At 38.1% G+C, this 26,867-nt stretch overlaps 1 protein-coding gene across 1 annotated transcript in view; it reads left to right on the top strand.

Annotated features, from left to right (window-relative positions):
* RASA3 (RAS p21 protein activator 3) overlaps window positions 1-26,867 on the top strand; it is a 141,085-nt gene that overhangs the window by 105,996 nt on the left and 8,222 nt on the right. The window contains exons 8-18 of the mRNA XM_087726821.1: window positions 6,786-6,865; window positions 8,842-8,946; window positions 9,261-9,417; window positions 11,632-11,780; window positions 14,257-14,371; window positions 15,325-15,399; window positions 16,152-16,275; window positions 21,171-21,277; window positions 22,310-22,387; window positions 24,241-24,318; window positions 25,753-25,826. Coding sequence (XP_087582947.1) covers window positions 6,786-6,865; window positions 8,842-8,946; window positions 9,261-9,417; window positions 11,632-11,780; window positions 14,257-14,371; window positions 15,325-15,399; window positions 16,152-16,275; window positions 21,171-21,277; window positions 22,310-22,387; window positions 24,241-24,318; window positions 25,753-25,826 — 1,142 coding nt within the window. The remainder of the gene's footprint in view (window positions 1-6,785; window positions 6,866-8,841; window positions 8,947-9,260; window positions 9,418-11,631; window positions 11,781-14,256; window positions 14,372-15,324; window positions 15,400-16,151; window positions 16,276-21,170; window positions 21,278-22,309; window positions 22,388-24,240; window positions 24,319-25,752; window positions 25,827-26,867) is intronic.

Raw genomic sequence — 26,867 nt, 5'->3', positions numbered from 1 at the left:
GTAAGCATTCAAATCTGTTAGTATATATATATATATATTCACATGTACACATACACCTGTTATATTTGATTGCTTTCTAATCTGTCTGGATACTATTTTATATTATCCTTTTGCTTTTCCATCCTTGAAGTACAGGTAATCCTCAATTTAGAATGTCATAAGGAGAGATATCACATGACTGCCTCACATGACTGCAATTCTGGCAGGCTTCATGCTGTTATTAAATGAATTTTAGCAGTCATTAACCAAGGATGTACCCAAATCCAAAGCCATTCCAAGCTTGGTTCCTCCTGGCCCTGAGCCTCAACCACTGTTTCCTCTAAGGTGCGAGGCTGCGCGGCCGTGCATGTGGCAAGAAACCCCCGCGCAGCAGTTTCTAACTGCCGCGCAGAGATTTCTACCAAAGCAAACGTGGGGAAGTCCTTTGCAGGCGGCTAGAACTGGCCGCCCACAAAGGATTTCCCCAGACTGGGAGAGATATTTTTTTAAAAACGGCGGTCCTTCTAGCTTGCTTTGTTGCTCGGTTTGCTGCAGCCCTAGGGAGCCATGGAGAGGGCGAGTCAGAGGCAGCCCAGCACCTGGCATCCCCCCCCCTTGGCGGCACTGAGATGGCTCTCCTGGACGCCCGACCTGCCGGTATCTCCCCCCTCCCTCCGCTTTCCGCCTTCCGGAAGCCCATCGCTTCGGGTGCTTCAGGCTCTTTTCTTTCCTCCCATCCCTTGCCCTGCTTTCTGCTCGAACGGAATATCTGCTGCTGCCTCCTCCTCCCCCAACAGCACTGCCGGATTTGCCGCCCAACGCTGCGGCTGAGGTGAAGCCGCCAAAGCTCCCGCCAGCACCCCTGCTTAGGTGAGGTGTTCCGAGCGGAGGGGGAGGCAGCCACCGCCGCCACTGCCATGGGCGGGGGCACCAGCGGGAGCTTTGGCGGCTTCACCTCAGCTGCAGCGCCGGGCAGCAAATGTGATGGTGCTGTTGGAGGAGGAGGAGGAGGCGGCAGCAGTTATTCTAGTGGGGGGGGGGCTCGTCACAGCAGTGATAAGGCCGTAGATCAGTCATTTTTAGATGCAGGACATTTTCATACAGTAATGTAGAAAAAGCAATGCTGTCTGCCAAAATGCTGTCACTTAATGAATATGTATAAACATATCAGTGAAAAGTGGGTGAATGAAAGGCAGTAAAAATAGGAAATGTTTGCTGAAAGCAATGCAAACAGACTTCTTGTTAAATTCTTCGAATACAAATTTTAAAGATTGTCTTAAATTTCTTGCTGGTTTACAGGCATTATTTTTTTTTCTTCCAAAAATTAAGTTAGCCTCAAGGAATGTCATTCCCAAGAAAATGAACACAGAAATGAATGTAAAAAGAAACTATTAAAAAAAACCCTGTTCATTAATTATATAAAGCACTATTTTACTTACACTATTTTCTCCAACTACCATTTCAAATTATTCACCCTTCGAAGTTCCTATGTTTCCCTCTCTCCATGTGTGTGTGTGTGTGTTTAAAATGCAGGAATAAAAATGCTCCTAACACACCACAACTTTCAAGGCTATTTTTTGTTTCAAATGCCAGACTTTCTGAGCCAACATTTTGGTTGCTAAGCAGGAGCGTTGTTAAGTGATACTGATATTATATAACACTTTTAATTAAGCGGGTACCTTGAATAAACATAACTGAGTTTCAAATAATACTGATTTCATTGTTGTCTTAGGTGACATCTGTAAAAAAGAATTCAGGTGCTCAGGCATGAAAATGTGCCGCTCAAACACTATACTTTTCTGCTCACACTGAAAAAAAATTAGAGGGAACATTGGCCTCAACAAGCTAAGGATGTTCTGATCTGGGCTTCCCAAGAACATGAAGTAAACTCCTGGTTCCAATAAAAACCCCTTTTATTAATTTACTGTGAATTCTGCTTATTCACATCCAGCAAAGTCTTTCAAGGGAGGATGTACAGTCACAGACCTTATCTGGCTTGGAGAGCTGACAGGCAATATCTGCAAAACTTGGCAAGGAGTCTCAGAGAATCACGAACCAATTAAGCAAACTGATTGTCTTCTGCGACTCCACTCCCCTTTTGCTTCTCTTTTATTCCTTCTGGGAGGGGCCATTCATCATCCACCTGTGGCCTTAATACCAAGTCAACCCCTGTTCATTAGCTGTTCCCTCCGTCTGACAACTCTGCGCATGCACACACTGGGAACAGACTCCAGCTGTTTGTCTGCCTCATTGCTGCCTGATTCTGAAAGCAGCTGATAACTGGCATGTGGCTCTGGCACCCTCTCTGCCTCCAACGCAGAGCCCTCATCAGAGCCTTCCCCAGAATCCAGGACTGGCCCATGTTCCTCCCAACCTCCTCACTATCCAAATCTGCTGCCAGCTCTGCTGGCCGCTGGCGGGCCACAACAAAGATGCCAGGAGGGACCCTGTCCAATATCTTACTCCCATCTTTGCCCTTCTGACAACCCGGCATCCTGCCTTGCAGGACGACAAACAGTGTGTAGATCTGGGGATGCTTTCCAAGCTCCAGCTTCACCACCCTGCTGCCCTGTACACTGCCATCACAGCTCACTTTTGCTACTGTCTTCTTGCTCCAGCTGATGGTGACGTGTGTCAGGTCTGGCTTTTGGATCATATGAGGCTGGCTCATATGGCAAAAAGAAAACAAACAAACAAACAAACCAAGGTAACTTAATGAGGACAGTGTGTGCCAAAACATCCTTTTTTTCATCACACTCTTGAATCTTATTGGGCTGGCTTTTTGTGTTGCAAAAAAGGAGGAGAAACAGGCTGAAAGCAGCCCTTTCCCCCTGTTTTTCACAATACAAAGCCAGCCCAATATAGCAGCCAGGGCAGACACTCCTTGCCAGCAAACAGAGCAAGAAGGCAGTGAAGGCGAACTCAGGCACGGAATGCAGGGTCAAAATGACATCAAGGTGGTGGTGGGGAGATAAGTGGGTGGCGGTAGTTGCAACACCCCTGGAGTTGTGAGAATGAGTGGGGCTGCCAAGCTTCCAAATGTTGATCCCATTGCCATGAGGGCAATTGCAACAGCTGTAACTTTGGGCATGGGTGCTATGACCATTTATCACTGTCCTAACTTTGACCTATCGCTGAAAGAATGGCTTTAAGTCAAGGACTATCTGCACTTACAGAAAAAAGTATCTGGACTCAGATGGGAAAGGTCAGATATATCCAGTGGTGTGACTCAAGCGGTCTAACAACCAATTCACCGAGCGTGCGCTTTGCGCACCTTTCGTGTGCGCATAGTGGTTTAAAACAAAGCTGCAGAAACAGCTGAGGTGCAGCAATCAGCTCTGCCTCGCCTATCAGCTGGACTAAAAAACAAGGAAATAAAGGTGAGTATAACCCAGGGGCGGGCAGGCAGGCTCACCTGAAGGTCAGAGCGAACAGGTTCGCTCTCAGCTGATCTTCGGAGCTACCAGTTTGCCCGAACTGGGCCGAACTGGTAGAATCCCATCCCTGGAGATGTCTGGCAAGATGTATTCAATATCAGTTTTCAGGGGGAAATGAGTATTTATATAATTTATACAGAGTGGACCTGCTTCTCTTTCCTCAGATTTTAAGACTGTGAGACAAGGTATCTTGGGGACATGTTTACCCCATTTTGTTTCACAAACTATATACTTATGTTCCATTGCAGGATATTATATTCATGTATTATACCAGTCCGTAACTCTATTGAATAAATAAAGTGTTTCTAGCCTTCCTGCAATCACTTCCAAAGGTTATTACATTTTAGATCTGCCCACAAAAGGATGAGTTCAAACTGACTCATAATTACAGATTAACCTAAGCCGTGGTCATTATAATGTGAGCTCTTTTTCTTCTTCTTAAATTGCCATCTGCCATACAGGAGAAGAATTGCAGAAGGAGGGATGAGTCTCAAACTGGAGCTCCTTTGGCCCTTGACTTCCTGCAGGACTGAGCCAGATTTCTCAGGGGGCTAATTAAGCATCAGCATAAGCCCCATCATCTGACTTCAGTCCTGTCATCATTTCTCCAAAACAATAAAGCCAGCCTGTGAAACTCAGCCTTCGGGCTATTTTGCTGTGAAGGATGCCAGACTAAATTCTTCCCTTTCTTTATTTCCTCCCTTCATTTCACCTTCTATCTAAGCCTTTCAGTTGTTGCTTAGGGCAGTTGGTTTTCCTGCCTTCAACTCTACAATTTGTCTGGAGCATTGGCAGACCGATAGCGGTTTCCCCTTGGACATAGAAATATAACATATTGCCCTATGATCTGAATAGTGAGGATAATAATAAATTAGTAGTAGATGAAGCCAAGTTATTTTGATTCCAATGGGTCTGGGTCTTTTCAAATCTTTCCAGGAACTTTTTTAAAAAGAGAAGTTTTTACTGGGAGCTCTGGGAAATTGAGAAATATCCAGTCCCAGGACATTCCATTATCAGCAAACACTTTTCTTTCAAGTTCCACATTCCCATATCATCATCATATCTATATTGTGTGTGTGTGTGTGTGTGTGTGTGTGTGTGTGTGTGTGTGTGTGTGTGTTTTCTAGCATAACTTTGGAATGCCTCAAGCAATTTCAACCAAACTTGGTACACAGATGACTTACTCTCTGGAAAAAAATATTGTGGAGGGTAAGACACCCCTAAAACCCCTCAAGGTGTGTGTTTTGTTAAGATAAAGCCAGTTGTGATGCTTAAAATGGCTTCTACTGTACTGCTGTAAAATGGCTTCTACTGTGCAGCGCAGTGGAGTTGCCTCAGTAACAGCTTCACAATATTCCACAAGGGGGCTCCCTCCGGTAAGGGGAAAATCCAACATTAGAAATTACATTTGGTCTGGACATTTCCCCCTATAAATAAATGCTCCAGTTTATCAGCTACTGTTAGAATATAGAAGACATTGCAAGTGAAGCAACAGTCCTTGCAAGTGAAGCAACAGTCCTCCACAATATCTGTTTATAGATAGGTTTTTTGCTTTCTGCACAAAATTTTCCACATATACTTGATGTTTGCATTGCCAACATGCTGGGTATATTTATTTGTTATAAAGCTTCTAGTCATAGGTCAAGGAGAATAAAATTTAGTCTTGTAGAAAACACTGTTCTATATTTACCAACACTGTTTTCCTTCCTTCTCTTTGTAACTTATAAAATTGAAGAGAGCTAGATGAGAGGAAGAGGGACAAATCAAGAAAGCTTGCTAACCCTAACCCTTAAAAATGAAACTAAAATTTGGAGGAATGACTTCACTAGAATACTTTGTTTCTGAATTTCTTTCTAATCACTAATTTTGGTTGGTTTCCTCCTGTTCCCATTTGGATATTGATTACCTGCTGTTTTTCTTAACCAAGAAAAATCTTCAAGTATTTGTAATTGATCGAGTCCATGAGGGAGGTTGTTTTTCACATCAGACGAAAGGACCACATTGTTATAACAAACAATATCAGTTGATTTGATGTATGTTCCCTAGGCTATCTGAATCATATTCCCATAGGTCCAGATCTTGTGTAGCCATGAATCATAAATCTTTGGGGTGGAAAGGCTGGGGGAATCGCTTATAATGATTTCTCAGTCATTATGTTATCCAGGATGTAAGAGAAATATTTGTTTTACATTCGAATGTCTTAGGTGTTTGGCTTGCATGCTTCCATGAATCTTGCTCATATCTCTTGCCATTGTTCTTCAGAATTTTGACCTCAGGCCACTTGAAAATATGTCATTCTTGATTTAACACAGAAAAGGATTTGGAATATAGGATTTAACGTACAAGACCAGGATTTGTAATACAAGTAGATGTACATGGAGCTATACCAGTCCTACCTTGGGGATTGTCAAGGTGAATGAATGAATTCTGCAAAATTGATAAATGTGCGGAGGGTTGGCATCCATACTCTTATCATACCAATTGCTGTCTTCAAATACTAGTCATACAATAGACAGAATGGTATATCACACACATTGGACTTAAGAAAACACCAAGTTTTAAATAAGCCATTGGTTAGAGAGGGAAGGAATATTCCAGTTAAGTTTCCCTCTGTAAATCATCCTGCTGAGACCTGCCTGCAATGCTTATTACCTATTAGAAACAAAAGAGGAATGGAATGGATGAACCAGGCATGAACAGAAATCTTACATTGTCATGTTCTGGTTTTTTACTTTACCAGAAGTAAATTCTGGTCACTCTTGCCTCGAAGTGATTGTGTGAGTGATCAATATGCTTTGTACACAAACTGAGTAAAATGCAATGTCAGAATTATGGGTACATAAAAGCTAAGAAAATTGCAATTAATCTGCTGGATGTTGCATAATGCTCTGCAATAACTAACATTTGTTTTTGTTTCATTTTCTAAACATGCTCTTTGTTTTTCTCCATTAAATGAAATTGATTTTTTTCTGCAATATTTTAAACATCTGAAAAATAGTGTACTTTTTGTAAGTGGATAATGATAAACAAAAGTACAGTAAAATAAACTCACTTGCCAAATCAGCTTACAGGAATGATCCTTTTAGTATTTTACTTGAGTCAGTGGTATACAAATACAGACTCTTTCAATTGCTTGCATATACTGTATCTTTATTAAAACAGTTATAGATCAGTTACATTGCAATATGTGATGCAGCTTCATATGTATGCTTATAAAAGCATTATCTAAAGAGGTTGCAGTTAAATACAATTAAAGTTACGAAACCGAATCAAATAGAATGTGCAATTGCACTGAGGTTCCTTATATAAAGGCTTCAATGGATTTTTCTTAATAATAAGATCATTTTTTTAAATTCTTATTTGCACTAGATTACTAGGCCAAGCAGCTATAGCAAGAAATCTCACTTTGAAATTGAAGATGCTGATGAAGTTGACAAGATGGAAATCAGGTAAAATACTTTATATCAGGCGTCTCCAACCCCTGAGTTGTGGCCCACTACCGAGCTGTGGCCTTTTCAGAATTGGGCTGTGTAAGTGGCTGGCCAGAAAGTACACACCCACAACTCAATTTGCACAAGCAGCAGGCTGATGAACACTTGCACTTTTGCACAGTGGCCTACCTCTTGCACAAGCTGCGTGCATGCTCACCGGTCCATCACTCATGCAAGGGATGTGGGCACATGCCAGCCCGCCACTCGCATGGCCCAGTTCCCCTCTCCCCTTTTGGAGCAGGTCCACCAAGCAGCAAAGGTTAGGGACCTTCTGCATTATTGGTAAAATCAGCAATGAATGGAAGTAGCAGTGCCTTTCTATTCGTGACCTTTGCTTTTCCTCCTTGAACAGTTGGGGCATTTCTACACCAGTGTTTTATTCCGCTTTGAAACCGGTTCCCCCTCTTTTTTTACAGTACCATCTGTTGGGGAAGTTGAGTTTGCTTCTGGCTCTGTTCCAGTTTATTTGAAATAATTCAGTATTGGTATTTTTCTTCGAATCATGCAATTCTGAAGATAGCTTCTTGCATACCACCTTCCATCTCCTGATGCCAGTAATTATTCTCTTTTCCTGCACGCATTTAGAACTTATCACATCTAATCCATTCCCTGTTGTAATATTTAACCTCAGTCGCTATTAGGGAAGTTGCCTGATTACTGCCAGTATAATTTCACCTTAACAATTTACAGAAACTTTTAAATATAACAGAAAAGTGATGACAAAGAGGCTGAGAAGAAATTTTGGAAGGATTTCAGTGCCTTTTGGAAAAAAAATTAAATCAAAGTTTCTTTGAATCATAGAAATGTCTGCATTTTTTTTTCCAAACAACCAAATAAATTCAAGCAAACACCATGTACAGAAAAATATGGTCAGAGGACACTAGCACTTCCTTTTCTTTTTGCATAAGAATAGGACTGGTGAGGTTTTGTTACTGCAATGATGGTGGTAGCTCAAAAGGTTTGTCTAACTCTAAACCTAACCCTGCTATAGGCTTGCTGCAAGTAACATTAGACCAGCTTCAAGATTATCAGTTGAGCAATGCTAAATTTGGATACTTTGAAAACAGGATGACCCTCCTTTTAAAGCTCACTAGTGTGTCCCATCAATTTAATATGAACTCATTGCTGCAAGAAATATGATCTTACAACCTGAGCTTCTAGATTTAAACAACAGGAAGAAATGGGAACAAATACACACAGACAAAACATTGTGTTGGGAACATGGAATACCTGAATCCATTTCTATACGTTTATCACATGGTGGAATCAGATTATTATTTCTTTAACGATCTTCTCGGTTGATAGAAACCAGCTTCAAGTCTTTCTACTGTGCCAACCTAAAATGAGTTAACATAGCAGTACTCTTCTGTTTGCTTCAGCTTGGTGTCAGGGTTCCAAGTAACACCCCCAACAAAAGAAGACTCCAAGGCTTGAGTTTCCTCAAAGTTCCATTTTATTAGAGATGTCATATTGGCACATCTGGGAAAACCCGAATCTGAAAGTTTCCAGGTTTTCCCCACCCAAAGGAGTGTTCACATCCCTGCCCAGCACCTACATGTCCATCACATGATCCAATCAGGCACCATCCAAAACTGGAGATTCCTCCCAGTCACCTCATCACAGGTGCAGGGCAAGATGGCTTTGACTCTCTGAGAAGAGAATGTTATTTTGACTATATATCACCCATACTCCGTATAATCCCCACTCCCATTTTCCCACAGTGGAAAATGTGGCAGGCCTGAAGGCCCAAATGTAAAAGATGGCTGCCAGGTATGACATCTGGGCTTTAAAAACATCCTCTTTTGCCTTAGAGTTGGTTAGTTAATTAGTTAACTTTTAGTTTATATTTTTTTGAGAGGACGGAAATGAAAGTATTAAAGAGGAAGAGAAAGGGCTTTTTCTTCTGTCCTTCATTCTGTCTTTTACTCTTACAGAGTTGATCTTTGGAATGCAAGCAACTTGAAGTTTGGAGATGAATTTCTGGGAGAGTTGAGGCTGCCACTCAAATTTCTTCGACAGTCTAGCTGTTATGAAGCATGGTACTTTATTTTATTAAACTATTTTGCTCTTTATTTTTATTTCTTTATAAGTTGTTTCAGAACAATTTTGCTACCTGTCATAATTGATTTCTTATCTAGTGTATTTAAAAAAAAATCCTTCTCCTACCTGCCCAATCTAGTTTAAGGCAGAAATACATGTCATCACAACCATAATGTGTTTAGCCACATAAAAATGAAAAGACATGAAGAAAGATTTATAGACTCTTTCATAATACTGGGAAGAAAGGCCACCTATATGCAATACAATCTATATATAATTTTAGAAGCTGTTTCATGTTTCTCTCCTTTGTTAGGTATTTCCTGCAGCCCAGAGTTAATGGCAACAAAACACTGAAACCTGATGATCTAGGTTCTTTGCGGTTAAATGTGGTTTACACAGAAGACCATGTTTTTCTTCCAGAGCATTACAACCCCCTTAGAGACCTCTTATTAAAGTCTGCAGATGTTGAGGTAATTTTTCCATTCTTCTCATATTTATCATTTTACAATAAACGGTCTGGTGTCCTCAAGCTCTCTGCAAACATGGCTCCTTGCTAATTAACAAATTATAAGATAAATTAGATGCTGAAATATGCATTTTCTGCCTCCCCTGGAGCAAATGTCCAGGAAATGATCTTGTTTATGATGACTGTGTCCCCAAAATAATTTGGCTGTGGGAAGCCAACAGTTTTGACCAGCATCATTTTTAATCTCTGGATTCCTATACTTAGTAGCAATAAGAAGTTAGTGATTTTATCTCTGCATTGTAATTGTTCCTTGAGTAGGGCCTAGAAGGGAACATCCGATAACTTTCTATTTTCCCTTTCCTGTTAGTATCTCATCTCTATTCCACCTGCTTCTGTATTCCGTCTGTAAACTGTGGGAAAATAATAATCTCCCCAACTTTCTCCAATAGCTTATCCATTGGCTCATCAGTAGGCCATTGATATCCTGCATGAAGGACTTCACTGCAGTAATTTTTTTGTTGCTAGTCTATTAATCAACTGATTAGTAAGCTAGTAGAAACTATGGGAGGAAGGAAGCACATCATACAGATAACTTCTAAAGATAGCTGGTTGGCTACAACTGGATTAGGATCAGCTACCGCAGGGGTGTCAAACTCACGGCCCGTGGGCCGGATGCATCATGCACTGGCTACTCCCACCCCCATTTTAGCGAAGAGGGAAAAGTCACAATACATCATATGACGACAATGCGACGTCGCACATTTGACACCCTTGAGCTACTGTCTTGATAAATTGGTAATCCTTGACTTAATGCAGCAATTTTCAAACAGTGGTTATAGAATACTGGCTGTTTGCAGAGATCTCTCAGGTAGTCAGCTGAAATCTACCCACATGTATTGTAAGTCAGCTGGTATGACAAAATACATCAGTGGCAAAATAAACAGGGTAGACTGCTACTCCTCCTTTTCTTTGCTATGTAAATCTGTGATCTCAACACAAGCAACTAAAAAAAATGCTAATCGATATCTAAAACTGGGATTTCATTTATTTTCAAGCAAGTTCTTAGGACTAAGAGACTTTTACCCAAGAACATTCTTGATCAAATTCATGTTATGATTTGTTATTATTGCATGTGAACAAAAATAATTCAAGGGGTAAATAAATACTGAATTGTGGATTAAACTTTTGGTTAAAAAAAATAGCTGAAATATCTTTAGAAAAATTAAGAGGAAATAGAAAAGACCAAAATACAACTATGGTCATTAACTTATTTGTCAAAAAACATAATTCCCATTGTAGAAAAAGCATTAGGAGTTTTTCTCCTGTTTTCAGTGGGCGGACTCCACATTTTTATGAACATTAATTTAGTGACTGACAATTGCAGAAACTTTGAGAAAAATTGACTTAGTGCAGCACTGCGTAACATACAAGCTACATGCGGCCTGTTAGGTAGAGTTGTATTTCTGTATCAGAAACTAGTTTTTTGTTTTAACATTCAAGTAGCCTTTTGTCAAGTCTACTTAGCATTCTTGCTATACTTTGAGAAAATACAACTGCATAGCTTCTCCTGATTTGGCCATTTCTTCAGGAGGTCAAGGGTCAATGCTTCCTTTGTATTCTTCTTAAGGAGCCAGGTTTCTCCTGTAATCTTTTGAGTGACTTGTCCCCATGATCTCTAAATCTCTATAAAATCTCTTCTAGCTCTCAGCTTTCTTTCATGAAATATTAATTTCCTTTCCTCCAGAAGAATGCAGTGTAAATATCATATTGACATATTGTAGCAACTTTGTCAAAAAATACCAGAGACTGGGATAACTTATTCCATTAAACATTTATTTTTATCAGTTTATTGCAAAACCAATGGTTACACATAATGTTAATTTGTGCATTATGGCTTAATATAGCATCTCAACAACTCAAAGTCTTTTCCTCTCACAAATCCAAACAGGGATAAAATAAGGAAAAAAATGTAGTTATAGATAGCATGTCTTAAATTGATAAGTGCCCAAAATACAAGTTTTCTTTTGTAATTCCACTTAACTAAAAGCTGACATTTAATGAAAGAAATATGATAGATATACATACATACAATTCGACCTCAATACATTGTGTCATAGGTTTCTATGTAAATGGACACTGCTCTTAAGAAATTGGCAGTTCATTTAAAAATTATTTCAGGGATGCCTCCATTTAAACTTTTTTGCTTTTCTCTGTTTAGCCTGTTTCAGCATCAACTGCCCATATACTGGGTGAAGTCTGCAGGGAAAAACAGGAGGCAGCCATACCTCTGGTTCGACTCTTCCTCCACTATGGCAAAATTGTGCCTTTCATTAGTGCAATTGCAAATGCAGAAATAAAAAGGACTCAGTAAGTACAATAAAGCCTGTATTGTAAAAAGAGGTACCGAGTAGCAAATGATGATTTTGGGGGTGGGGGTGGGGGGGGTGTCATACATAAGGACAAATGGGCCTTTGATTTTCCACATTCATTTATTGATAAGGACTCCACAGCAAGTATTTTCAGCATCAAAAAGTTGTGATTGAGGTTAATAAAGACAGGAACAGAATTGCGTCATCTAAACATTTGGCTGATGAATGGTTTAAAGATGAGGATGTTTTTTTAAAGCAAGGTCAATATTTTCCCCTGAAGCTCCATAGCTAAATTCCTTATGCTATTTTTACCAACCAGTAGAATAGTTTTATAAGGAGAGTAGTAGTCCAAAGATATCCTGGGAACTATTTTCTCCTAAAACTTAGCTAAGAGAGCACACAGAACAATAGTAGGATAGATCCCATTTCATTAAATACCTTGTAACTTGCCTCACATGTTTATTATAAGAAGAAATTCTGATACCAGATACAATATCCATGGATTAAGGAAAGAATGCAAATCTGGTAGAGAAGGATTGGACCAAGCTGCAGCACTGCGTATTTCTTTGTTCTGCAGCCAGATTTGAAGCCTGGATAGCTCATTTATCTTCTACACTTACTTCACTACAGATTCAGTCTTACTGCTATGAATTATAGACTTATCAGCTTATAGACAGCTACTGCACTAAAATAATTATCCTGTTCAATTGCCTGCTTTTCTAGAAGAATCCTGGAGTTTGCTGACCAGACTTAACAGAAAAACAGCTACTCTAGTTTATTTTACTTATTTATTGTTTGCCCTGCCTTTCTATTCCAATAAGCCCTTACAATTGCTAATTTTTAAAACATGATACAGCTGATTAAATACATAATGAATATAGGTAATCCCCAACTTACTACCACAATTGGGTCTAGAGTTTTATGATTCTTTTATGAAGGTTGTTAAGTGAATCATGGCAATTAAATGAATCATGTGGCTGTTAAGCAAATCCAGTTTCCCCCAATGACTTTGCTTATTGGAAGCCAGTTGGGAACGTTGTAAATGGAAGTCACATGACCCCAGGAGACGGCAACTTTTCTAAATACATGCTGGTTGCCAAGCCCTCAAATTCTGATCAGGTGACTGTGGGAATGCTGCAACGATTGTAAGTGTGAAGTATGGTTGTAAGTCACATTTTTCAGTTCCCTTGTAACGGTCTCTAAATGAATGGTTGTAAGTTGAAGACCATCTGTACTGTAATGTAATCATTGTAAGCCTGGCAAAGGAGCTTTTCCTTATGGATTTCTTCAATGCTGAGGGCCTGGAGAACACTCAGATTGCAAGGTGCCTTCCATTCCTTGAGTCTGAGCAAGTCACTGACAATAGGGACATTTCAAGAGGGTCTCTCCCGCAGATCTTAATGCCAGAGAGAGCAGCAAGGAGAGGAGTTCTGCACCACACGATACTCTGATGCTCTGATGGGTGTTGTGCTAGAGATATGTGCAAACTACTATTCCGGTTTTTTTTAGGACCATGCCAATTCAGCTATTCCAGAAATGATGTTTGTTTCAGTTGGATGTTTTGTGATACCCCAGATGTTATTTGGTTCCAATTTTATCTGGAACACCACACACTGGTACTAGTTCAAACAAGTCCACTAGTACAGGAATATAGGATGGCATAGAGAAGAAATGGAATGTTCCAGACATCTCTGAAATGTTTGTTGCTGATCGGTTTTTCTCATGCCTTGCAATACCAACTTTAAACTTTTTATGGAGATGCCAATGGGTTGGCTACCTAGGAGCAATCTGTGCCCAGCAAGTTATGGTATCCTTCCTTTGCAGCAGTCTGAGGCTGATAGCCATTATTGGTCTTCACACTATGATTAGTCCTTTTTAATGGGCCTCTAGATCAGGGGTGGATTCCTGCCAGTTCTAACCTCTTCTATAGAAGAGGTTCCACAAATCTACAGTGCTGTTTAGAACCTGTTCAAGCTCCCTCCCCCCGCCCATCCGCACATCATCAAGATGAAGAGCGAGAGGAGGAATTCTGGGAGTTGAAGACCACAAGTCTTAAAGCTGTCAAGTTTGGACATCCCTGGGTTTTTTTCCCTAAAGGGTTAGGGGTGCAAGGGTCTTGTAACTTGACAGCTTTAAGACTTGTGTGCTCAGAGTTTCTGAGCCAACATTTTTGTTGCTAAGCAAGAGCGTTGTTAAGTGAGTTTCACCCCATTTTACAAGTTGGCCACACCCACGCAATCACATGGCTGGCAAGCCACTCCCACCCAGTCACATGGTCAGCAAGCCACTCCCACCCAGTCACATGGCTGGCAAGCCATTCCCACAAAGCAGGCCACACCTACAGAAGAGGTTCTAAAAAATGTTGAAACTCACCACTGCTTTAAATATACCTTATATTCCTGTATCTCCTGCAATTCTTTTATTAAAAGTTTATTATAAGAAGAATAAATGATTAACAAGATGTTTGCTTTCAGAGATCCAAACACCATTTTCAGAGGAAACTCATTAACCTCCAAGTGCATTGATGAAACCATGAAACTAGCAGGGAAGCATTATCTTCAAGTCACACTGAAGCCTATTATTGATGAGGTGAGCTCAACTTTATTAACAGAATGTGCAATATCTTTTTATGGTTGTGTGTTTGATCATCAACAATGTACCAAGTCAAGAACATATAAACAGTATGTTACAGAAGTAAACATTTGTTTCTAAAAAAGAATGCAATCTACATACAAAAGAAGCAATTGGTGTAAATAACTATTTTTAGATCCAGAAAAAAATGTTTTTTTCTTAAATTTATGGAGATACTTGTTATCTCCATATTGCAGTTGTCTTGTCTTTTTTCCAATGACAGAAATAAGCAAACCACATATTTCCTTTAGTTGATTCAGCATTTTCCCGAGTTGATAATGTCATGGCTAGCCAGTAATCTATTCTATTTTTAAAAAACAGTAAAGTTTGCAAGACCATGTCATAGTCATATTTTGTCTTATTCAAAGCAATTAAATATTCTTTTGATAGCATATTCATAACCTTGGAGTCCATTGGAATTAAGTGGCTAATAAATTTAAATATATAGAATAACTAACTAACTAAATATTATTTCAAAATGCTTGAGAAAATTTAAAAACTACAACTGCATTTCTTTTTATAGACCATTTATTTCCAAATGATAACTTTTTCTCTACAGCCTAAATATTTGTCTCCTTCATTTTCCTTAATGATCATGTGCACCACATTAGCAATGTCAATAAACGCAGTTAAGACTGGAATTTACATTTTAGCCAGTATTGGAAATTAGATTTGCAATGGGTTTATAAACTTCTCACTCAGGGGGAAAATGGTTAGTCTCATTGGCAAAGGAAAAAAAAATAAGAAGAAGAAATTGAACCCAAGAAAGAATATTGTTTTCAGATCATTTATTTCTATAAAACAACTGAGTAGGGCAAATTCTATTCGGAAATGGAGACATGTCAAATCCTATTGGTAAATAATCCATTACACTGATATCTATTATGTATTTTCTTTGTTATTTTTCACAGATCTGCCAGCTCCATAAACCTTGTGAAATTGATCCTGTAAAGTTGAAAGATGCTGAAAATTTGGAAAATAATAGGGTAGGTAGTTCAAGCGAGAAAATCAGTTTTTTACCTATGAAAATAATTACTCCTTGAAATGTGTTACCAACTGTAAACTAGGTGGGTCTTAAACCATTGTTTTCAATAGAAATGTAATTATGATGTGAGTTTGCTACTCCTCTCTGCAACAGATTAAGATTAAGGATGATACTGATTCCAATTTCCAGATGTTGAAAACTAGCACGTTTCATAAAGATTGTTTGTTATATTACCAGATTTCAACACAAAAAGAAAAAAAAGAGAAAAAAGTAGTTTTTGATGTCAGGTAGGCATTTTTCCTGGCATGGAATCCCATCAGAGCCTCCATTTATTTCATCTTCTAGAACAAGGGTGTCAAACTCAATTTCATTGCGGGCCGCATCAGGGTTGTGTTTGACCTCAGAGGGGGGGTGAGCATGGCTGGGGCAGGCGTGGCCAGTTTGGCGTCATTTGTGCCAGGGGCACCTGTGGTGGCCCGTGGTACCTCTTCTAGAGAAAATGGGCTCCCGAGCTCCGTTTTCTACTGGGATGGCCTCCTGCAACCCTCTGCCAGTAAAAACAGAGTTTGGGAGGGCCGCTACCTGTATTAGTGTAAGATGGTTTAATGCAATATAATTACTAATATAATGGCATTGCTTATAATAATCAAATTCTATTAATATGAAAATTAATTAAAATGTACCTTGTTCAATGTTTTAAAGGTCTGAAATTATTTTGCAATTAATGTTTTATGTTCTTTATTTTCATTTTAGGAAAATCTTAGGCAGTATGTAGATCGAATTTTCACAGTTATTACAAAATCTGGGGTCAGTTGCCCTACAGTGATGTGTGACATCTTTTTTTCATTGAGGGAATCAGCAGCTATACGTTTCCAAGGTAATATAGAACTTAAAATCTTTTTTGCTCCCCCATTTAAACTAATTGGAACATTCTCTATTGTACATTCTTGTGAAGCCATTTTACTACATAGCAATAGCATTTAGAGTTATATACCACTCCACAGTGTTTTTAAAGCCATCTCTAAACAGTTTACTGAGGTAGCATATTGCTCCCAACAATTTGGGTCCTCATTTTACTGACCTCGGAAGGATGAAATGCTGAGTCAACTTTGAGCCTGGTGAAATTCCAACTGCCAAATTGCAAGCAGCTGGCAGTCAGCAGAAGTAGCCTGCAATGCTTCATTCTAACCACTGTGCCACCACAACTCTTTTTTTTATATTAATTTTTTTTTGAATAAACACAAACACCTTAAAATCATCTTCCATTACAAATTGTAGAAAGTGTGTCAATTGGTTACAAAGAACTTTCGTGCATCTCTTCCACAGTCATCACCTATGATTCATGTCAAGTTATATATTTTACATCAAATATATTTATATATATTGCTATCATCATACCTCATCCTTCATATGACTATAGTTGTTTTAACGTCCTTTTATAACAAACATTCCAAAATTTAAAAGAAAACCACATAATGGCATTCCCTTATCTATTTTCAATCCAGCTACATTATATCTATATAACACATTCAAAATAAAAATTAATTATGTTTAATAACAAAAATTTTAGACCTCTTTTCTTAATCATTGTTTACAATTTATATCCAATTTTCCTTTTATCATGTCAATACAAATTATTACATCATTATCATTCTCAGTCATTTATTTAACAATAGTTTGTCTAAGTTTAACTTACTTTCCCCCCTTTTTTCACCATTTAAAATTTATACCAAATTTCCTCTTATCAAACCAATTCATATGTATACATTGTTATCATTATCAATTATTTATCTAACTTTATCCATTATCACTACATTTTTAACATAATGCTCTAATTTTAACTAAATTTAACTAGTGTTTTATTATTAATTTTCATATCTCAACCTGTGTCTTTCCAGTAATAGTGTAGTCCTATTTCTTTTGCCATTTGTGGAATTAGTCTTCTGGTTATTTCCTTAATCAAATTTTTTTGGACTTCTCTTCGCAACTGGTTGCTTCTTACATATCTTGTAAAATCTCGAAACCCTCCATCAGCTTCTTTAATCAGTTTATCTTTGGTTATCAGTAGTGTTTTTATCAAAGTTTCTCTCCTTAAGTGCATCAATTCTTCTCTTTCTTCTTCTTCTGTACTTTAAAATTTGGAATAAAGCACCTTTCCATCTATCTTCCCTTTCCTTGTTCCACTCTTTCTATCTCCAACCACACTTAGTTCACTGTCAATATCCATATTATCTTGCCTCTTTGTTCATTTTTCCCTTAGGTTTTTAGGACTCTAGCCTCCACTTTTTCCATTTGCTGGATATCTTCCATTTTTCCATCAGGTTTTACCACATTACAATTGATATTTTCAATATTTTCCCTTCTCTTCTCAATTCTCTCTGTGGTTTCTAATAATTTTTGAATTCCAAACATAATCTGTTGTAATGTTATGGTTTCTTTTTGATGTCATGCCATCCTTCCAATGAGTAAACACTGCCACTCTAGTTTAAAAACAAATCTTTGTTTTCACTTCTTTCCAGCTACCAACAAGCATCCAAAGAGCATCTGTGTAAACAACCCATGCTCTTCTCTATAAACAAGCTGAAGCCTTTGAAGTGCAAGGACAAAATTATCAAAGGGAAAAAAGAAAAAGCAATGTTTTCAGGTCTCAAACTCCAACCTCCAAGTAGCAGTGTAACTTCTTTTCCCTCTAAGATTACTACCCTCTTTGTATTCCTTTTATATCATCTTTATGTTTCAGGCTTAGAAGAAACAAAATTATTAAATGAAACAAAATAAAAAGAAAAAATCCATCCCAACCAGTATTGTAGAAATAAAGGAAAAGATTTAATCCATAGGTAAAAAAGAAATAGAAGAAGAAAATCCAGTACTTTCACTTTAAAAAATATAAAATGTTTACAAAACTTCCATCCATAGAAAAAAAAAATAAAGTAAAAAAAGATAACACACTGTCCAATACTGCTTAATTTCGCTGCTTATTTCCTTTTCTTTACCAGTTTAATTTAACTTCAATCTTTTTTGGGCAGTCTTTTATAAAAATAAGATTTCCTCACCAGATGGACACACTTTTTGTTTCCGCTTTCCTCCCATTGCGGAGCTGTCCCGACTTCAGCAGCTTGAGGCTGTGCTTATTGTCGCCGGCAAGAAGAGATTCTCTTGGATCAATCAGGGACTTTGTGGTGTCCCTGAGATCAGCAAGACGTACTCTTCCCTGTCACCGTCTCTTCGGGATGGTTTAAGTCCAAATGGACCGTCCAGTGTCAACTGCGATCTTGGAGCTCCGAGATTGCATGTCGTACCGTCACAACGTCAGCTCCTTTTCCCTCCCACCACAACTCTTTTATGTTCATGATATATGTGTTCATTTGTATAGACATCTTACTTGTGAGCTACACAAGTAAGCTACACATGTTCATGATATATGTGTTCATTTGTATAGACATCTTACTTGTGAGCTACACTAGTGTGTTTATACATCCTTATTTAGATAGTACGTTTTGTATAAAATTTAATGAGATTTATGGTCTATTTTATATTTGAAAGCTTAGAAATTAATTAGCAGAACAGTACCATCAGGGTCAAAATTAATATTCATATTCATACAGTAGAATCTCAACTTTATTACATATTTAATATTAGAATTAGTATTCATAATATTAGCAATAGCAATAGCACTTACACTTATATACCGCTCCATAGTGCTTTACACTCTTGGCTGTTTAAAATATCTGCATATTGCCCCCAACATTCTGGGTCCTCATCTTACCAATCTTGGAAGGATGAAGAAGACTGAGTGAACTTTGAGTCCCATTAGGGTGGAACTCCAGACTGTGGGCAGAGTTAGCCTGCAATACTGCATTCTAACCACTGCACCACCAGGTCTCCATAATGAAAAAGGGAAAGGTGAAAAAAGGTCTGGAAAAAGAAATTCAGGGAGCATACTGAACTTCGAATAAATATAACACTATTGGTAGATGACTATTGGTGTTCTCCTCATTTTCATCCTGATAACTGTGCACTTAGGGAAGTAAAAAAAAGTTCAGTGAACAAATAAGGTAAGTGAACAATATTAAAGATATCCCTGGAAGGAGTTTTATTAGGAACCAATCAAGGAGGAATAAATTTGTCCAAAGGTTGGACATGTTAGTATTGAACTACGTTATTGCTGGATATTTCTGCTCTACATGGGGCTGCCCTTGAAGTGCATCCGGCGACTGCAGTTAGTTCAGAATGCGGCCGCGCGAGTGATAGTGGGCGCACCGCGGTTCGCCCACATAACACCCATCCTCCGCGAGCTGCACTGGCTACCTGTTGATCTCCGGGTGCGCTTCAGAGTGCTGTTGACCACCTTTAAAGCCCTTCATGGTAGTGGATCTGAGTACTTGAGAGACCGCCTCCTGCCGATTACCTCCCTCCGACCGATAAGATCGCACAGACTGGGCCTCCTCCGAATCCCATCCGCCAGTCAATGTCGACTGGTAACTACACGGAGGAGAGCCTTTTCTGTTGCAGCTCCGACCCTGTGGAACGATCTCCCCGTCGAGATACGCACCCTCACCACCGTCCAGGCCTTCCGCGCAGCCCTCAAGACCTGGCTCTCCCAACAGGCCTGGGGATGAGTCTCTAATTTGCCCCACCCGAGTGTTGAATGTTGAATGCAAGTTGTGTTTTTATTACTTTATTTTGTTTGTATATTGTTTATTCTGATTTGCACCCCCTCCCTGGTGATTGTAAGCCGCCCTGAGTCCCCTCAGGGAAAAGGGCGGCCTATAAACCCAAATAAAATGAAAATGAAATGAAATGAAATAAAATTTGGTGACAGAAGAAGCTTAATAGTTGTCAGGATGGCACTTTGAATGGAAGGCTTATAAAATTTTATAGTTTTAAAAGTTTAATAGTTTTATAGTTCTTATGCTCATCAGTGACCCAAATAAATAAACATTAACAACAATTGCCTTCCACTTAGGCAATTTGGCAGCTATTGAGAGAGAGGTGATGACTAAGTTCAAGAGAATATAAAAGCCCTCAAAGATATTACTAGCATTGTAAATTCTAAACTGAATGTAGCTGAAAAAATTAAGTCAGCTGAAAGATTGTGGGAAGTCAGTAGATACATGTGTAATTGCTTTATAATTGTTTCCAGATTATTACGGGGAATTCAGAAATCATCTCATAATCACACTGAAACTGAAATATACCTGATATGTCTTTAAGCTCCTGTTGAAGAAGGAAGATTATGTTCTTCCCCTTATGTTTTGGGTTTTGTTATTATCCTTATTTTTATCCAGACTGTTAAATATTTTCATTTTGGAGATTAAATTATGCATTCACTTATGATAGCTATATATCCTTGGCTGCAGAGGATGATTATGAATTGCAGTTATTTCCACAGATGTGATCAGAATATATGTTCAAATAATGGTCATTAAGCATGTTGTTGACCCTGACACTTCTTATTTTACCACTAAATTCTTAACTATCCATTCCCACTGTATTAAATTTATTTTAGATTACTCTTGTCATACTCAACTCTTGTTTCATGAGCAAAAGCATCTCTTATATACAGACCTTTCCCTTTATTTTGACAGAATGGAATTTGGATAGCAACTTGCAAGATAGTCCTCCATGTTTTTACCCACAATTGTGCATCTTAACATTTTTGGGTTGATTGAGGTGTTTTCATCTATCACTCTCTCCTTTTTGGGGTGGTCTGAACCATTTTTCAGAGTAGAATCGCAACATGATCATTTGTATTCTGTTTTAAAATCATAGATGACCCAGATGTGAGGTACACAGCAGTAAGCAGCTTTATTTTTCTGAGATTCTTTGCTCCTGCAATTCTTTCTCCAAACCTTTTTCATCTTACACCGCATCACCCAGTAAGTACTTCAGTTTCAGGAGGTCAATGATGAGCCCATTGTGTCCTTCCCTTTGAGGCACTATATCTTATTTACTGTTGGCTCTTTTTCATTGTTTGGGTTTTAGACTTTATCTGACTAGTTACAAGTTATAGTTTGTATCACTTTTTTACAATTCAAATGCTGAAATGGGCAATACTTAAATGTGCAGTACCTTACACAAGATATTAATATGAGTGTTGAAACTTCATATCAAATCTCATATATGGCTATTCCTAAAGGGTGATAAAATGTAAACAAGAAATGTTTACCACCACATTGACAACTCTTAAGGGCAGGCACTGTTCCAGCAGTAGAAATAAAAAGGGTAAGTGGTGAAAATTTAGAAAAGTAAGTAAATGGTGGAAAACTAACACATGAGGAGAATTAACTTGTTCATCTGCATATGTGAAGATTTATTTTGTTTCTTTATATGCAACAATTTAGTTTTAAAATTCAAATATATCTTATCTTATTTTTTCAGCAGCAAGTTGCTGCTGAAAAAAATGTTTAAAAAATTATTCAGTTATGGAATTTTGTAAATGTGCATATTCCATTGTATTCTTAGTTTAAAAAAATATTTTTCCAAATTGGCAATTAGCATTTTTCTCCAGGCTGAATTCTTTTCAACACAAAATTATTTTCACCCTGGTCCTGTAAATAGCATATTTACTTAATTCTGCAATGTTGGATCTCACAAAGGAAACTAAATAGGAATGTTGGGGCAGCCACTAAGAGAATCCTGTTCTTTACGTTTTTTCTGCCTAACAAAAAATTAAATTTTTATTGGTCAAACTGGAAAATAATAAAATGTCCTTAACAACTAGCTACTAAACTAAGCAGAGTAGCCGGAGAATCCTGCCAGATACAAAAGTCCTTAAACTTTCTTCTCACTTACTCACTTAAACTTTACATACAGAATAAGAAAATGCATTTTAATGAACGTAAACCAGAAGCTAACTTTTCTGATTTCCCACAGCAAATTATAACATGATGGTTTTCTCTTTTGTATAGGATCCACAAACTTCAAGAACTTTGACACTGATCTCTAAAACCATACAAACATTAGGAAGTTTATCAAAATCTAAGTCTGTAAGTATCCGGAATTATGAGTATTTTTGCATTTCTGTAATTTAAGCCTATAGGGACGCAGTGGCTCAGTGGATAAGATGCTGAGCTTGTCAATCAGAAAGGTCAGTGGTTCGAATCCCTAGCGCTGCGTAACGGAATGAGCTCCCGTTACTTATACTAGCTTCTGCCAACCCTAGCAGTTCGAAAACACGTAAAGAACGCAATTAGAAAAATAGGGACAATCTTTGGTGGGAAGTTAACAGCGTTCCATGCGCCTTCACCGTTTAGTCATGCCAGCCATATGACCACGGAGACATCTTCGGACAATGCTGGCTCTTCGGCTTTAAAACAGAGATGAGCACCACCCCCTAGAGTCAGGAACGACTAGCATATATGTGCAAGGGGAACCTTTACCTTTTAGTTAAAGCCTTCTTTAAAGTGGCACTACATGAGACAAAACAGGAATATTTCTAGCTATGTTGACCATCTTGAGTTGACCAAAATATGTTTTTAAAAGGCGAAAAATAATATCAGTTGAAACCCATCAAATGATTGAAAGTGCATATTGTGCAAAAAAGCAAAAGAAACAGTAGATCATATACTCAGTTCATGCAAAGAGATCACACAAACTGTTAATAAATAATGACATAATACAATTACCAAAATGACTTACTGGAACATCTGTAAAAATTATCGTGTACCAGTAATGAACATAGAATATCAAAAGTAAAAAATTAGCAGGTTAAAATATTGTGAGGTTTCCAAAAACAGACTGATAAAATCTTGACTCAAAGTATGCCAGATATAACTGGTTGCAAAGAAAGTATGGATAATTGAGGCGGCAATACCAGGGGATAGTAGAATAGGAGCCAAAGATTGGAGAAGATCACAAAATATCAAGATTTGAAAATTGAAATTAAAATTGAAAGATTCTGGCATAAACTGTCTGTGATGTCCCACGGATATTACCATACTGGGTGCTGTACCAAAACATCTTGGATGCTACTTAGAAAATTGGTTCATTGACAAATTTTCCCTCTGTTACAGTGGTGGGTTGCAGGGGTGCACCCTGGTATGGGCGTACTGGTGCCTGCCCGGAGCATCAGGTACCATTCTGGTACAGTGCTCCGGAGGGCCGACCCGCCTGCTGAGCTCCTTTCCTGTATTTGAGCTCTTTGACGCTCCCCCGCTCATGCACGGAGCACACGGCACCTGCGCAACGCTCCGCCAGCAGCTGGAGCGTCGCGGAGGTGTCGCAAGAGGTAAGGACACAAGCACGCGCTGTGCGCATGTGCACGTTCATGTGGTGGATGTGGGTGGAAACCCACCACTGCTCTGTTAATTGCAAAAAGCCACACTGTTTGGGTCTGCACCTAGTACTACACTGATACAATAAGTTGTCCTAAGTTCTTGGGAGAAACCTGATGTGTACAAAGGCTAACTGTGAACAGATAGTAATAAGAATAAGCTAATATGGAATATGTTTATTTGATTGTAGTATAATCTGTATAAATCCATGTTTTTACCAGTGTGGGGAGGGAAGAATGAGTGGGATGCAAAAATAATGCAGGTCTTGAGAATATATGAATTGTGATCCAGGAGTTTCTCTAAACCAGCAAAAAACCCTGAGAGATTATTCATTGGTATGGCCAGCCATTTTCCACCTAGAGCTTAAAGTTTGTTTGTGAGACACATGTCCTATGAACTAATACTCCTGACTTGTTTCTAGCATTAAATCAAAATCTAGGCCATCAGGAAGAGTTTTTAAAATCTTTTTTACCATTGAAAATTATTTATCCATGAGTTAATGAATCTGATTTTTTTCCTGTATTTTGATATCAAGTTTCACAATCAAAATGGTGATTTTATTTCAGGCCAGTTTCAAGGAATCATATATGGCTACATTTTATGACTACTTTAATGAGCAAAAATACGCAGATGCAGTAAAAAATGTAAGTATTAAAAACAATATTTTCTGCACTTTGGGGGAATACCAGCCAGTTCCATAAATTATTACTTATTATTTAATTAATTTTAAAATAATTTTTTTGAATTTATGAATGACAATATTTTATGAACACTGAATTACATGCATGTCTATTTTAAATAATTAATTAGAAGCAAAAATAATAATGGGAAATATGGGAAAATATTGGAAATAAATCTTTTGGCCACTGAATATTGATTTAAAGTTTTCTTCAATAGATATTTTTCGATTTGTAATAAACCGTATGAAATAGTGCCATAGAGTCATCATTTTGACCATTCTCAGATAGTTCAGGAAGGGTAGGATGTTTTTTTCATATTTCAGTAGCTTAGCTATAAAAAAAAACCTTTAGACTATATACTAACTTTCTGTTACTTCTAGATTTACTGGGGCTATAAAATACAGAATTAACAACCATCTATCCACCATTGAAATATATTAAAGATTATGCTCCCAATATCTCTGGGGAACATTGGAATAGGGAAGGTTGTCTAGATGTTGTTTTTTTCCCTTTTCCTTCCCGTGCTGATCAGCCATCTGCTATATGGATTAGTACAATGGTGGGTTCCGGATCCCATTCCAACCGGTACGGTTGGAACAGGCCTGGCGTCACCCACATGGCCGTGTGCAGTGCGCACTTGCGTCGTACTTGTCTGTGACGCTTCCGCAAGCCTCCGCAACACTCCAGCTGCTCAGCGGTGTGTCGCGCAGGCTTAAAGGACAGGTAAGGAGCTCGGACAAATAGGTGGGCCCTCCGGAGCACCGTAATGGAACAGTATCCGATGCTCCGGGCAGGCTCCGGTATGCCCGTACTGGGGCGTACTGCCTACAACCCATGACTAGATTAGTAAAACATTTGTGAACAATATATTTGACAATACTCTTTATCAAAATGTCTGCATCACCTATACAGAATTCATTGACAAGAAGCTCAAGTTTTTCATTCACTTTTAATTAATTTTTGCCCTCCATATCTGTTGGACTGCAGGTCTTTTAATTCTAAACCAATGTAGATTAAAAACTATTATATAGGCTGGAATTTATAACAGGTGGATTCCCACATGTTTTGAGGGGCACAGGTCAAAATAAACTGGTTTAGGTATCCTCCAATGAATGTAGAAGCAAGCATTAGACCAACATCAATCGCAACTGCAATAAAATATCAAAATTAAGCCTCAGGAGAAGAAATAGATATAATGTACGCATACTCACGATATGGTTGAGCATAAGATATTTAACATATGTTATTTGTACATGAGGAATGAATTAATTCCTTTCTGTTTCTTATTAGCCAATATATCGGTGTTTTAAAACTTGAACTTACTTGCTCCAACAAGTAAGAATTAGATGACATCCATGTTAAATGTTTATTTCATGTCTATTCATTGTTTGCTCCAAGTTCTTAGATTTGATTTCATCCTCCGGAAGGAGAGATCACAAAATTATAGAACAACCAATACTACTTAAAGAAGGGTGAGCTTATTACATCAGTGTTTTTTTTTTCCAAGTGTGTAAGATTAAATGTTTCATCTTCTGTTTATAATGGGTCCAGCAGGGTTCTATAAAGTTCTGTGTAAGTGTTGTGCTGTCTAATGTTAAAGGCTTGGGTGCGGAAATAAAAAAAATAAAAAAATTGAATGAAAAGAAGTGCAAATAATTACTGTAAGTTTTTAGAAGATTGGATTATTGTTGAAAACACCATCTTTTTTCCCCATCAGAAATATTTCCCAAATACCAAAAACATGAAACATAATTAGCTAGGGGTTAAAAAGGATGCCTTCTTCTAAATGCAATTAATTTTAATTAGGTCCATGACATATACCTGCCATCTCAAACTTCATTGCTTTCTTTTAAAAATTATTTCTATTGCCTGTAAAAAGGACACATATTTGACTTTCTAACCTTCCCTTTTTAACAAAAAATGAACTTCTGCAACTGTATTTTCGTTCTCTGATTTTTTTTATTTTATTTTTTATTTTGGTCTTTGCTTGGCCTGCTGTGTTAAAGATGCTAAATAACTTTAAGGAAAGTTAATAATAATATTTCATGGAGATAAGATGGTAAAGACAGGTGGCACTTAGCTGCAGCTTTCTGTCATAGAATATATTTCCTCTTTTATTAAGCATCTCGGTTAAGGGCTTTGACTATTCAGCCACAAGTTCCTGAATGTATCAATGTGTATGAGTATAGAAAAAGTAGACCAGATGTTGGTCTACTTGCTGTACTTGTTGGTGCTCCCTTAAAGAAAAGCCTTTTCCTGGTAGATGTGCAGTTCAGAAAAATCCATATTTGAGTTTAAGAAATATCAACATGTTATCTCTCTAGTGCCTCCTTAACTGAAATGTGCAGTTTTTGATGAGGATGCAGCTATATTATGGTTTGAACATGATTTCTGTAGTACAGAGCTTCCTGGCCTTTAGAGATTTCCCAAGATTGCTCGCTTTATAAGAAGAGCACAATTTCTGACAAGGCTGAGTACGTATTTATGTAAAACTGCTGTGAACTTTCTTACAA

Source organism: Thamnophis sirtalis, unplaced genomic scaffold (assembly GCF_051295495.1).
Source record: "Thamnophis sirtalis isolate CommonGarterSnake01/CBP01778 unplaced genomic scaffold, rThaSir2_p1.2 scaffold_12, whole genome shotgun sequence".
Lineage (NCBI taxonomy): Eukaryota > Metazoa > Chordata > Lepidosauria > Squamata > Natricidae > Thamnophis > Thamnophis sirtalis.
This window is presented reverse-complemented; position numbering and strand designations above follow the sequence as displayed.